At 41.7% G+C, this 15,042-nt stretch overlaps 1 protein-coding gene across 2 annotated transcripts; it reads left to right on the forward strand.

The window, feature by feature from the left end:
- The first annotated feature begins 2,420 nt into the window (after positions 1-2,420).
- On the forward strand, positions 2,421-6,742 carry nrm (nurim). 2 transcript variants are annotated; one of them, XM_021571675.3, is made up of 4 exons: positions 2,421-2,765; positions 4,757-4,950; positions 5,062-5,238; positions 5,638-6,742. In XM_021571675.3, the coding sequence occupies exons 1-4, from the start codon at positions 2,615-2,617 to the stop codon at positions 5,941-5,943; spliced, it is 828 nt and encodes a 275-aa protein (XP_021427350.1). In that variant the 5' UTR covers positions 2,421-2,614; the 3' UTR covers positions 5,944-6,742. The 2 variants fall into 2 exon arrangements, with proteins under 2 accessions (XP_021427350.1, XP_090064559.1); XM_090208433.1 differs by having other exon boundaries at positions 2,553-2,765; positions 4,854-4,950.
- The last annotated feature ends 8,300 nt before the right edge of the window (positions 6,743-15,042 follow it).

Below are 15,042 nucleotides of genomic sequence, written 5' to 3' on the forward strand. Positions count from 1 at the left end.
ATATAGGCTAACCTGTGTTATTTGTTTATGAAAGACTTCATAAACAACGGTATCTGCCACAGTGTCATCATGTATCAGTTTTTTTTGTGTGGACCCATGCAGATGTCAACTTTTGGGCTTTTCTCTCACTGCAGTATTGAGACATCCTCCTGCCTCCACATGCCTAATGCCATATGGCTAGCATTCCTGAGATGGAGCCCGGGGCACAAGATTGGAACCCTAGGAAGACCACGTGAGGGCAGCAACACAGAACTAATGGTCACTGATTAAAGTAACTGCCCAGTGTTTCCAGATTTCTATTAAATATGACCTATAATTACTTTTTGGGTATGAGTTAACAAAATATTAACTTTTAAAGGTGAGATTTTTACTGGACAGTTACTTTTAAACTGACTTGCACAGTTAAATCATGGTTAAATCAACACGTGGGAGCTCAGGATGATAGACGAGATTCCCACTAGTAAACACCAGTTGGAGGGCCGTTCAAGTGGATTTTCCCCAGTTGTGCATGGTTCATTTCCACTTCCCACTAGGTCATGAACACAGCATCATTTATATCCTAAAATTAGAAGTTCACATAGAGAGGCTTCTGGAAGTGGAGATGGACTCCCAGACCAGTACTGACATCTACTTTGGTAAGGCAGATATCAAAACCACAGCTTTGGTCGAACGTTAGGTTCTCTTCTATACTGTAGCAAGACAGCAGCATACCTGTTTTATGTTGGGGTGCTCTACTCTGGTATTTAACAGATCTAAATAGCTCTGCAGTGTGTGATTGTGTGCTAGGCTGCTTGCATTTGTGATTGGGGAAAGGATCAGATGTCAGAGTATTTCAGTTGACCGTGCCGCTCTTGCTGGATGATCGAGGGATACTGAAAGAAACGTAGTTACAGTGTGTAGTTTGTGTGTATTGTGTGTGTGTGTGGTCTGACAATTTCAGGGAGCTGTGTAAGATGCAGTGAAGCAGTATACGGTATTGGCCGGGCTTGCCAGGCAATGGGAAAGCTATACCATGACACCTGTTTCACCTGCAGTGCTTGCAGTACATGTCATGCATCTATTCTACACACAAACATGCACACAAAAAAACAAATGTAATTTCATTAACAGCCTTCCCTGTTTTAATTCAGCTGTGTTTTGGGAATAGTTTTTATCCCACCCCACACTCTCTCACTATCCCTCATTTGAACTCTCTTTCATGTTTAGGTCAAACACTAAAAGGCAGGCCATTTTACTACATGTCAAAAATAATATTTTGTGAAGATGACTTCCTGGTAAGCATCTCAATGTCTTTAAATCAGATATCAGTTAAGGGTGTGGTTCTGCTTCTTAATTTTTATGCAAAAACATTCAGTATATTCAAACGTATTCAATTAGTTAATCAAGTACTGTCTCTTGTTATGAGAATTGTATTAAATATACGCTATTTTTCAATTACTTTGAAAGTACTCCAGAATTCTGTAATGCCTGTGGATATTTAATAAAATAAAAGGTTTACTGTGTCAGAGACTACCACAGGTGAGTTTGACTGCATTACTACTCCAACACAATGAGCAAGACCATCACACACCCTTAAATCAACATCAACACCCTGTTACAGACACACCTTTATACAGCATAGCAATAATGATTAAACTATTACCACAATTGAGTCAATCACATTTCTGTATTTCATTTACATCTTGTCCTTTTATTCTCAGACTTGTGGCACCTTGCTGTGCGACTTGTGGCCAGACAATTCTGCCATCTGAGGTTAGCTATGATATCTTGCTTTTGAATGTTTGAGCAGGTTCTAACTAAAAGCATGGCATAATAGCCTGGGTGCCAGTTGTTTCTGAGCAGATCTAAACAGACTGGGACACAGGCTATGATATAAGGCTATTTTGCTAAATGGTGCATGTGTTAATAATGAGTTGTCTGTCCAGAGAAGGATCTGGACCTCTGTTTGTATATCTGTCTTCCCTTAGGGCTCAAGAGAATCCATTTAGGTAGTGGCCTTCGACAGACGTTACCATGTGGAGTGCTATCACTGTGATATTGATTTGAGGTTTGATTGGGAGATTAACCTACACATGATAATCAGAGTGGTGTACAACGAGATGCTGAGCTGGGCTTCCTTTTATATACATTTGATATTGTGATGTGCAAAATGAATCATGTGTTGATTTTTCTGTCCAATTTGTGAGGCTTTTATGTGTATAATAATATATATAAAAAAAGCTCAAAGTAAGAAGGTGTCTCATTTATTGGACAGTTAGGTACTACATCAGCATTGAGTAAGTCAAATTAAAGTTCTTTACGGATGTAAAGTGGGATTCCGAACCCAGGGATTCCGAACCCAGGTCTCTACTCGTCAAGTCTCACTCAGGTTAACAGCGACATCGAGCGTTAATATTTGTCCCCACCGCTCACCTCCCGGAAGAAACTACCGACAGTAGCGAACATTTTTGCTAAAGCAGCAGGGTCAGTGCTATCTGGGATCCTTGGAACGGATAGGTAAACGCTATGGCTACGGTTAAACTACGTCCCAAGGATCCCGCACAGCACTGATCAGAGAGGAAGAGGCGACGCCTCTCGTTCTTTCTGCCTAAATCAGGAAAAAGTCCATATTGAAATGGCGTCAGTCACTGCTCGTGGTATGACCCTTTGCATCTTGGCGCTGTTAAACTTTGTCTTCGTTTTTATAACCGGTGCAGACTTTGTTCGTTTCATCTCATTTCGAGCGATATATCATAACATCACTGGAGAGTCGCCACTGTGTCAAGGTATGTTTCCTGGCTCTTTGGCAAAGGGTTGTGTGTTCATCAGGAAAAGTAGCACATTCTAGTCTCAAACTATACAAACGGTTCACAGCTGTTGCAACTTCCAGATGTATTGTTTCAGTAGCAAGTTAGAATGTTTTTATTTGAATGGTTCATTCATCTCAATAAATAGTGTAACGAACCTGGGTTTATAAGCGCAACGAGCATGCTTTTGCGGCACAGTCGATAGCGCGCCGGACCTCGGGGTCGAGAGTTCGAGACCTGCTCCCTGCTGTTTCATTACATTGGTGTCAGAAGTGATCGGACCTTGCATCCACGACAGTGCGTGTGCTTGGACGGTGCGCGTTCCTGTAAGACGTAGAGTCGCAAGCTAGCGCGAGGACGCGCTCTTTGAAGGAGGGAGTAGTGTAACGATCTTGCGTTTATAAGCGCGGAAATCGACCCTGCTGCACGAGCATGCTTTTGCGGCACAGTCGATAGCGCGCCGGACCTCGGGCTAGAAGGCCTGCTCCCTGCCTGCTTCATGACAATAATTTTGGACCTGGAAGCGAGACCGTAGAAACAAGTACTGCAGTCGAAATCGAACGCTGTGATGTAACGTTAATGTGCCTGTGCAAAACAATGTTAGCTGAACATGGCCCGGTTTCCCAAAAGCATCTTAACTTAAGGATCAGACTTTTTCTTTTGTCTTCAATTTTCACCTAAAATGACATATCCAAATCTAACTGGCTGTAGCTCAGGACCTGAAGCATGGATATGCATATTCTTGATCCCATTTGAAAGGAAACACTTAGAAGTTTTTAGAAATGAATGTAGGATAATATAAAACATTTAGATCTGGTAAAATATAATGCAAACAATTAAACATGCTGATAATATAATATTGGAGTCTAGGCACAATTTAGATTGTGGCCACTAGATGGCAGCAGTGTGTGTGCAAAGTTTCAGATGGATTCAGTGAAGCATTGCAATACTGCACAATATTTTCTATGAAGTCTACCCGACTGTGCCTAATTGGTCAATTGATACATTTTCAAGTACATAACTATAGAGAACATACATTTTGTATTACCATATCATTTTTGTAAGTTTACACACTACCAGGAATGTGGATCATTAGCTGGATCATTAGCTCATACACTAACTTTCACACATCTAGATGGCCGGGCGGGGTGGGTGTGGAGCAAGAGACAACAGGGGTTCAAACTGTAGAACCCAGTTCCTACATTTGATTATAACAATAGATTTTATCAAACAAAACTATGCTACATTTTATCCCTGGGACCCTCGGGATGACAAATCGGAGCAAGATTACTGAATGTAAGTACATAATTTACCTTCGGAGGTGAATGTATCAAACCAGTTGCCGTGATAAACGTTTTTTTTGTTTTTGTGAACTCTCCTCAAACAATAGCATGGTATTTTTTTCACTGTAATAGATACTTGGATAGTTTAATTGGATAGTGCAGTTAGCTTAAATTCTTGTTAATCTTTCTGCCCATATAAGATATGTCTATGTCCTGGGAAGTTTGCTGTTACTTACAACGTCATTCTAGTCACATTAGCGCACGTTAGCAAAAAAGCGTCCCGGTATCTCAATAAATAAATGGAGCGGCAGGGTAGCCTAGTGGTTAGAGTGTTGGACTAGTAACCGAAAGGTGACAAGGTACAAATCTGTCGTTCTGCCCATGAACAAGGCAGTTAACCCACTGTTCCTAGGCCGTCATTGAAAATAAGAATTTGTTCTTTACTGACTTGCCTAGTTAAATAAAATAAAAATATAAGGACATGATCATCGTTAGAACCAATGCTTTTGGGAAACAGGGCCAAGACTGGTACCCTCTGACTAACAAGATCACTTCAACAATGGGAATTCATCATTATACTTTGCTCCAAGACTTTGTTGTTGTCTTGTACTGATAATCACCAACACCTAACCTACCACACCATATACTTATCGTATCCCTCTGTCCATATTTCTATACTTTATATAGACTCTGTACCATGGTCTGTAGCTTTGCGGGACAGCTCTGTTCTCAAGTCTGTGGTTGTGGATCTGGGGCTTCTGGCTCTTTTTATTGTCCAGCACAGCCTATTGGCCTGGGCTCCAGTCAAGCAGGCCTGTCAGTCTGTCCTGGGGGTACTGAACCGGGCCATGTACTGCTCCACCACTGCTCTGGCTCTCCAGGTAACACACACACTTTCATTTATAAAATCTTATGGTCTTAAAAAAATGAGACAATTCAACATTTAAATACCCCTTTTGCTGTCCTAATTCACTGTCTTGTCCCTGTTCTAGATATTGATGCATTACTGGCAGCCTGTGACGGAGGCTCCCTGTCTGTGGTCAGTACGTAATGCCCCATGGAATACCTGGTTCCCCCTGCTCTGTTTCACCCTGCACTTCCTCTGCTGGTCCATCATCTGCAGTATACTGCTGATCTTTGACTATCCTGAACTACTGGGCATCAAGCAGGTGAAGTAAACCCATGCAGCTGTAACAGAGAAAGATTGCAGTCACGTGATTGCGATCAGAGGACCACTAGTTTGAGGCCAGTAAGGGGACAGGGACAGTGGAGGAAGTGATACTGTTCACTTTCACACTGGTTACACCAAAGCATTTTCATGCATCACATTTGATCATTGTCCCTCTCCCACGCACTTGTAAATGTACAAGTACTACTGTAATAGGCCTACAATTTTAATAATCTGCATAAATTCTGTCTGATGTGATGCCAAAGCTGTAATTAGTCAGCAATAGAATGCTTAAGAATATCCTTCTGATGAAATGTAAATAACTGGTATAATGTCTGCAATAAGTAATTTATCCCTTTCTCCTGGTCTCCCTCCATCCTCCCTCTTCCATCCCTCTCAGGTTTATTATGAGTGCCTTGGTTTGGGAGATCCTCTGGCTCTCAAGTCCCCCCGGGCTCAGCGTCTCTTCGCCCACCTGCGTCACCCCGTGTGTGTGGAGCTGGCTGTGGTGCTGTGGCTCCTCCCTGCCCTGCCCCTGGACAGGCTGCTGCTGGCGGGGAGTCTGTCGGCCTACCTGGCCCTGGCTCACTCTCTGGATACACAGGACTGTGCCTACCTCAGTGTCCAGCTGCATAGCAAACTGCGGCTCTTCTCTTTGCCACAGGATGGCACTGCTCAGAACAATGACAACCACAAGCAAGAGTGAATTGAAGTCATGGGTGTTGTAAGCTAGGTTTCCATCCAATTGCCAAAACATAAGAATATTCTAATATGCACATTTTCCCGCCAAAGATGTTTCCGTCAAATTGACTTGTTGGGGCTTAAATGACTTTTGCGGTTAAATTCCGATGTACAGAATTTTTGTAATTTTAAAAAAGAAAGTTAAATGGGTTTCCATCGCATTTGAAACTCTACTGATGGTATTCTCACACACAAAAATTGCGTTATATGGCGTGGACTTTACTCGCATGAAAAGGTTGGATGGAAACCTGGTTACTATTGAGGGCAATAGTAATTGCATCTTTTTGATATCACTAACTCCGCCATAGCTCGTTGGTCAAAGCCTATGGGGAAATTAATGTTTTTTTTTGTCTCAACGCCGAAAATGAGGTCTGTGGTAAACACAGGTTTAGGAGATCTTATAGGTTTTGTTCTATTAGATCGTCTTCATCAGCTGATGTCAATTTTGGTTAATTTGAAACATTAATGAAATCAAATCAAGCACATAAATTCCAATTTCCACTCAAAATTTTCCGAATTGAAAAGCATTGGAAGAGAATTGGCGTGAGGATTTCATTGTACTTTTTGAGTTGACTGGAATTGAAATGGAATTGACCCCAACTCTGGTTATCTCATAGAACAAAATGTGTAAGATCTTCTAAGCCTGTGTTAACCTCCGACTTTATTTCTGGTGTTTATCCCAAAACCCCATTCTTTCCCCATTAATTTCCCTTATAGGAATGGCTGAATGAACTAAAGATAACTCATTTCTGTTTTTTGGGGACTACAAGCTGGTGAGCTTTATTACTACACATACATGAATGGGATCAGATGGGATGTTTGTGTGGCTGCACACAGCAATTGACTAAAGTACACACTGCAGTTGTTTGTTAACTTCACTTGGTAGGGCTAACACTGTTGATTTTAGAAAATGCTAAGATTCAGAACGTCTGTAAATACGCCACCAAGCATTTAGGCATAGCTTTTAACATCAATGTATTTGTAAGTAATTACTCAGAATATATATATATATATACATATTTTTTTTTAATCTAAAAGTGTATATTTTTATATAGCCTATGAACATAACATTACATTTCACATTCCACCACCAAGTGCTAACTCATAGCCCTTCTAGTAATTTAATAGGATCTCTGTCATAAACTGTCAAACTTCCAGAAATGGCAGCCATATTGGTCAGGGAGAAATCCAACCCAGTCTAACTGGAATGAATTGCATTAGAGGTACAATCCTAAAAGTAAGGTATATGACATAAGAAATTGTGTGATAGAATTATTGTCAACCTAAAATATTGTCATAATTATAAATTCTGTTTATACAGGTTTCCCACACACTTTCTGTATAAATAGCCTCTAAACACATATGTCAGAGTCAAGGCCCGCGGGCCACATCCGGCCCGCAAGAAGGTTTTTTACGGCCCCTGGGATGATCTTGATTTATTATTAGAACCGGCCCGCAGCAAGCCGGCAGCCCGCAGATCTTTTACACGCACCAATACTACATTTCCCACAATGCAAAGGTGACGCACCGAGCAGTAGGCTGCTTCATTTCAATATTTATTGGCACAGCAGTCGTCAGCATCACAGTAAAATTAACTTTCAGATACCCATCAAAAATGGCAAAACGGAAGGTGGATACTGAGAACCGGGGGTTTCAAACAAGGTGGGAGTCGGAGTATATGTTCACGAAGGTAGCTGGAAAACCTGTGTGTCTTCTGTGTGGAGAAAGTGTGGCGGTACTGAAAGAGTATAATCTGAGACGACATTATGAAACGAAACACGCGGACAAAAACAAGAATATGGACATGGAACAAAGGCTACAAAAGGCAGAGGAATTAAAACGAGGCCTCAAATCTCGACAGGCTCTGTTCAAAAAAGCCAAATCACAAGGCCAGGCTGCTGTCAAGGCCAGTTTTATTTTGGCAGAAGAGATCGCTAAATCAGCCCGGCCATTTACGGAGGGGGATTTCATCAAAAACTGCATGATTAAAGTTTGTGACGAAGTTTGCCCAGAAAAAAGGCAACTCTTTTTAAATGTGAGTCTGAGCAGAAACACCATTGCCGAGAGAGTAGACCAGTTGTCCATCAATCTAAAAGAGCAGCTTGTGAAAAAGGGAAAAGATTTTATTGCATATTCCTTGGCTGTGGATGAGAGCACCGACATTTCTGACATTGCCCAGTTGTCAATTTTCATCCGCGGAGTGGACTCCAACCTAAGCGTGACAGAGGAGTTTTTGGCTTTACGTCCTATGCATGGCACAACTACGGGGCATGATTTGTATGAAGAGGTGTCAAGATGTGTAAATGAGATGGAGCTGCCTTGGGAAAAACTCGTGGGTTTGACAACCGACGGAGCACCTGCGATGTGTGGACACAGGAGCGGACTGGTGGCGAAGATACGGGAAAAGATGCAAGAGGAAAACGCGACAGGTGAGCTGACAGCTTATCATTGTATCATACACCAGGAAGCGTTGTGCGGTAAAGCCTTGAAAATGGAGCATGTAATGAGCATCATCACGCGCACAGTTAACTTTATCAGAGCCAAAGGTTTGAATCACCGCCAGTTCAAGGCATTTCTGACGGAGTTAGAAACGGAGCATGGTGATTTGCCTTATCACACAGAGGTGCGATGGCTAAGCCAGGGAAAGGTGCTTCAAAGATGTTTCGAGCTTCGTGAGGAGATTTGTCTGTTCTTGGACAGCAAAGGGAAAGACACAACACAACTCCGAGACGAAATGTTTCTGTGTGAAATGGCTTTTCTGTGTGACATTACGAGTCATCTGAATGCAATAAACTTGCAGCTGCAGGGTCGGGATCGTGTCATCTCTGATATGTACAGTACAGTGAAGGCATTTAAAACCAAACTGACTCTGTGGGAGACGCAGATGCGGAAAGAAAATTTGAGCCACTTTCCCAGCTGCCAGACCATGAAAGAGAAGCTCTCTACCAGTGCGTTCCCGAGCACACAGTTGGCTGATAAAATAGGTATGCTTGCCGCTGACTTTCGACGCCGATTTGCTGACTTTGAAGCACAAAAAAGCAGGTTGGAACTGCTCGGTAACCCATTTGCTGTTGACGTGGAAAGCTCACCACCAAACCTCCAAATGGAGTTGATTGACCTCCAATGCAATGATGCACTGAGGGCAAAATATGCGGCAGTGGGTGCTGCGGAGTTCGCCCGTTTCCTCCCCGGCACAATGCCCCAGCTGCGCATCCAGGCTGCTCAAACGTTGTCTATGTTTGGCAGCACATACCTGTGTGAACAACTGTTTTCTTTGATGAACCTGAACAAAACATCACACAGAAGTCGACTTACTGCTGAACACCTCCACTCAATTCTGAGGATTTCTTCAGCTCAGAGCCTTACCCCGAACATTGATGAACTTGTGGAAAAGATGGGACACCACCAAGTATCACCCTCAACCTCAAACAAGTGAACATTACTGTGCAATCACATATTTAGAGTTTTTACTCAGTTCAAGTTTAAAAGTTAAAATTTAATATTTGTTTTCACTGCATGTTACTTCTCCTTAAACAAAGTGTTGTTTTTGATTAATAGATTTTTGCACTTTATTTTTTTGTATTTCAATCCAATTATATTTTAAAAATATTTCAGTTGAGTGGATGATAGAAAATTGCTATTATTGTTTTTTCTTTGAAGTAAATTTAGCCCACTTTTGCTAAAATAGAAAATATAGTCTACTGATGGTGCCTTGAATACCGGTTTCTTTCATTTAATGTTCATGTTATGGGGATATTTATATAAAGGAAATTTGTCTTTTGTGTCTGTTGAAAATTAAAGATTACTGACAGAGCCATAAGAAAATATTGCTTTATTTATCTGATCATATTGTAATATATTTGTTAGGTTTTCAGTAGGTTCAATTAGGTTCACTAGACTATATGCGTCATTTAAAAATTTTTCAATGAACATTCGAACAGTCCGGCCCTCGTCTTGTAGCTGATTTTTTTATTTGGCCCTCCGTCCATTTGACTTTGACACCCCTGCTCTAAAATATATGTAAACAGACCATAAATGCCTCCTTGGGAAGCTGTGAGTTCTATTATATGATACAATATCAGTAGACTACTTGTTGCATTTACAACTTGTCTAAGTCCTATCATCAACTGATTTCAGCCAGTGTATGGCTGTGGGATGTTGGCATATTGGCAGTTAATTTGAGGGGGGAAATCATTCCGCTAAAACTGTCTGGCTAGCTAGCTAACAAACACAGTGCAGATAAATTCTTCCATATATTTTTTTTTTTACACTGTCTTATCACTTCACTGGCAAACCATGGTTGACCAACTTCCTGACAAAAATGGCTGACCTATATCCCATCATAAGGTTCATGGCCATTCTAGTATTCTAAATATATGTGCCAACTGCTGTTCCACACTGTATTATTTTCAAAATTGGATTATGTCAGTGCTACATTTTGCTGTTGTCTTTCATTTTGTTGTATTTGTCCTTTCCCAACACACATTCTGTCACATTTTGAGGGTGTCTTTGTCTTATCCTTTTCTCTCCATCATCATTGTTTTTATATCCTTTGTGTTGCAGTAAATCAATGTATAATTACTTGAATAGCTGCATTCCTTCTAATTCCAACTGTGAGCATGGATTATAGGAGAGGATAAGGTATTCATTGTGTAATTGTTTTATATAGGTCTAATTACAGTATTTTTAACTACATTAATTATTTTTATAATATAATATATAGGTGAAACTACCTTAGAGCAAACTGTTCATGTGATGCCATATTTTCATCAGTTTTGTACCAACACAAGTTCTTTGTTACACTGGAACAAATTATAAGCAACTAAAACAAAATGTCTCAATAAATACAAGTCATAATGCATGTTTTTTCTATTGTCATTTTTTCTCATTATTTTTTAGAGTTAATTTAAGTTTGATTTAGGCTCTTACCATTGATGTTGGCCAGGACTATTCAACTCTTACCCTACGAAGTTCAGAGCCTGCTGGTTGTCTGTTCTACCTGATAGTGAATTACACCCATCTGGTGTCCCAGGTCTCAGTCCCTGATTAGAGGGGAACAATTAAAAAAAGCAGTGGAACTGACTTCAAGGTTAAGAGTTGAGTTTGTCGAAATGTAGGCTATTCTCTCATGCATGATTCCTCCACTGTCTAAACTGGGAAAGTTTTTAAAAAATCCAAGAGAAAATACTATCAGATTTTGGAACCTATCGTATAGGATTTTATCCTATAGGATTCCAATACAAGAATCCAGTAGAAAAACCATATCAGATTTTGGACACGGTTCTATTGGACTGTTATTCCCAGATTCCGTGTGGTTAGTTTGAACAGGACGTGTAATCCGACTCTCCCGTCTCATTCTACTGATTCCAGCTACATTTTGAAGGGATGCATTTTGATTTGGTGGTCGCTGAAACGGAAAGAAAAAGGCAACACTTACAGTACCAGTCAAAAGTTTGGACACACCTACTTCTTCAAGTGTTTTTATTTATTTTACAATTTTTGACATTGAAGAATAATAATAGTGAAGACATCAAATCTATGAAACAACACTGTCTTGACTTGACATCATTAATCTGGTGACTTATTTATTTTATCAACTATGTTTAATTGTTACTCAATTAAATGAATCATATAACAATTAACTCATTAGGAATTTGGGGCACCACGGGAAAATGTTGTTTAATGAGTTATTATCTCCCGACTTAAACTGTAAAGATATATAGATATCTCTTACATCAGTAACAGTCACTTATTAAATCATTACTTCATATCAGTCTCATTCTGAACGTCACATACTCCTTGATATCTGCAAGAACCCTAACCTTATTGATGAATCAGCAATACACCAATTGTCTTAATTATTTATATACTAACTACCTAAATAATAACACAGAATACACACACACAAACACTTACATGCGATAAAAGTCCCTAGTGGACTGACAAGATATGATGGCTTGTTACAAAAGGGAGGGGTCAATAGAACCTTTGAGGAGGGGGGTACAGTCACGTCCTGACCATAGAGAGCCCTTGGGGTTCTCTATGATGCAATAGGTCAGAGCGTGACTAGGGGGTGTTCTAGTCTTGAATTTCTATATTGGTGTGAGTATGGTTCCCAATTGGAGGCAGCTGATGATCGCTGCCTCTAATTGGGGATCATACTTAGTGTGGTCCTTTTCCCACCTACGTTTGTGGGATATTGTTTTGTTTTGGCTCAGTGTCATGTGCGCTACGAACTGCACGTTCGTTTATTCTTTGTTGTTTTTTAAGGTTCACTTTAATAAATATGTGTAACTCTACTCACGCTGCGCCTTGGTCTGCTCATTATGTACACGACGAACGTGACAGAATATCCTACCACTACAGGACCAAGCAGCATACCATGGAGGTAAAAAAGAGCTGGGCATGGGAGGAAATAATGGGTGGATGCGAGACCCTTCCTTGGCGGGAGTCGCCAATGAGTATAGGAGGACAGCGACGACGCCGGGGTCCGTGGCCACAGAAACCCCAATCATTTTTGGGGGTGGGGTACAAGGGGCTGCGGGTCGAGCCGAGGAGAGAGCCAGAGACCGTCGGGGAGTCGATGGAGATCGGAGAGAGATGTTGGTTAGGTGCATTCTGCATGGCATTCGCCCTGAAGACCGTGTAATCAGTCCGGTGCGTCCTGTGCCGGCTCCACGCACCAGGCCTCCAGTGCGCCTCCCCAGCCCGGTACGTCCTGTGCCGGCTCCCCGCACTCGTCCACCAGAGCGTGTGTACAGTCCGGAACTTCCAGCGACGATCAACGGTCCGGAGCTTCCCGCGCCGATGCCATGGCCGGAGCCTTCCTCTGCGCCGGTGTCCAGGCACGGCGTCGAGTCCCACTCCATGGCCGGAGCCTTCCTCTGCGCCGGTGCCCAGTCCAGGCACGGCGTCCAGTCCCGCTCCATGGCCCAGAGCCTTCCTCTGTGCCGGTGCCCAGTCCGGGCACGGCGTTCAGCCAGGCTTCAGGGTCAGATCTGCGGTCTGGACGAGGGCTACGTCCCGCACCGGAGCCACCACCGACTCTAGTTGCCCACCCTAACCCTCCCCATCCAGGTTCAGGTTTTGCGGTCAGTGTCCGCACCTTTAGGGGGGGGGGGGTGTACTGTCACACCCTGACCATATGGTGCCCTATGGTGCAATAGTCAGAGCGTGACTAGGGGTGTTCTAGTCTTGAATTTCTATATTGGTGTGAGTATTGTTCCCAATTAGAGGCAGCTGATGATCGCTGCCTCTAATTGTGGATCATTCTTAGTGTGGTCCTTTTCCCACCTCCATTTGTGGGGTTTTGTTTTGGTTTAGTGCTATGTGCACTACGAACTGCACGTTAGTTTATTCTTTGTTGTTTTTTGAAGGTTCACTTTAATAAATATGTGGAACTCTACTCACGCTGCGCCTTGGTCCGCTCATTATGTATACGACGAAAGTGACACAGTTGTGTTGTGACAATGAAGGGATGGTATACAGAAGATAGCCCTATTTGGTAAAATACCAAGTCCATAGTATGGCCAGAACAGCTCAAATAAGCAAAGAGAAACGATAGTCCATCATTACTTTAAGACATGAAGGTCAGTCAATCCGGAAAATTTCAAGAACTTTGAAAGTTTCTTAAAGTGCAGTCGCAAAAACCATCAAGCGCTATGATGAAACTGGCTCTCATGAGGAAAGGAAGACCCAGAGTTACCTCTGCTGCAGAGGATAAGTTCATTAGAGTTAACTGCACCTCAGATTGCAGCTCAAATAAATGCTTCACAGAGTTCAAGTAACAGACACATCTCAACATCAACTGTTCAAAGGAGACTGCGTGAATCAGGCCTTCATGGTCAAATTGCTACAAAGAAACCACAACTAAAGGACACCAATAATAAGAAGAGACTTGCTTGGGCCAAAAACACGAGCAATTGACATTAGACCGGTGGAAATCTGTCCTTTGGTCTGATGAGTCCAAATTTGAGATTTTTGGTATCAACCGCCATGTCTTTGTGAGACGCAGAGTAGATGAATGGATGTTATCTGCATGTGTGGTTCCCACCGCGAAGCATGGAGGAGGAGGTGTGGGGGTGATTTGATGGTGACACTGTCAGTGATTTATTTAGAATTCAAAGCACACTTAACCAGCATGGCTACCACAGCATTCTGCAGCGATACTCCATCCCATCTGGTTTGAGCTTAGTTGGACAATAATTTGTTTTTCAACAGGACAATGACCCAAACACACCTCCAGGCTGTATAAGGGCTATTTGACCAAGGAGAGTGATGGAGTGTTGCATCAGATGGCCTGGCCTCCACAATCACCCAACCTCAACTCAATTGAGATGGTTGAGTGAAAGAATAGCAGCCAACAAGTGTTCAGCATATATGGGAACACCTTCAAGACTGTTGAAAAAGCATTCCTCGTGAATCTGGTTGAGAGAATGCCAAGAGTGTGTAAAGCTGTCATCAAGGCAAAGGGTGGCTACTTTGGAGAATCTCAAAAAGAAAATATATTTTGATATGTTTAACACTTTTCTTGGTTTCTACATGATTCCATATGTGTTATTTCATAGATTTGATGTCTTCACTGTCATTCTTCAATGTAGAAAATAGTAAAATAAATAAAAATAAGTAGGTGTGTCCAAACTTTTGACTGGTACTGTAAGTGTTGCATTTTTCTTTCCGTTTTGGCGACCACCAAATCAAAATGCAACACTCCAAAATGTAGCTGGTTGTCTTCAGTAGGTTGTCCTCTAACACGTGATGCAAATAATATTTCCAGTTTCCATGTGGGTTTTGAGTTGTGTTAGTTTCAACAGCTTGATCAATATGAGTGATTCAATGCCACTTGTCAACAGGGTTTTGGTGCATATGCAGGTGCTCGTTTAAAAAAATACTCAATTGTGGCACATGTACAGTATGTGTAAGTAGTACATTTCAATATCTCATAAACTGTTTTGATTTGGACATTTCAAAATGGTGTTTTGATATTGGGCTATTTATCAAAGGTTATTGTAAACAGGAAGCAGCAGCAGCATAATTTTCAACTTATGTTTTAGAAATGTTATTA

This window comes from Oncorhynchus mykiss, chromosome 18 (assembly GCF_057628025.1).
Source record: "Oncorhynchus mykiss isolate SJ-2025 chromosome 18, ASM5762802v1, whole genome shotgun sequence".
Classification (NCBI taxonomy): Eukaryota; Metazoa; Chordata; class Actinopteri; order Salmoniformes; family Salmonidae; genus Oncorhynchus; species Oncorhynchus mykiss.

Bases quoted from the DNA above. Each gene is read 5' to 3' on its own strand.
- nrm (XM_021571675.3), top strand. From the start codon at position 2,615: ATGGCGTCAGTCACTGCTCGTGGTATGACCCTTTGCATCTTGGCGCTG. The intron at 2,766-4,756 runs GTATGTTTCCTG...TACTTTATATAG, and splicing joins AGAGTCGCCACTGTGTCAAG to ACTCTGTACCATGGTCTGTA. The intron at 4,951-5,061 runs GTAACACACACA...TCCCTGTTCTAG, and splicing joins CCACTGCTCTGGCTCTCCAG to ATATTGATGCATTACTGGCA.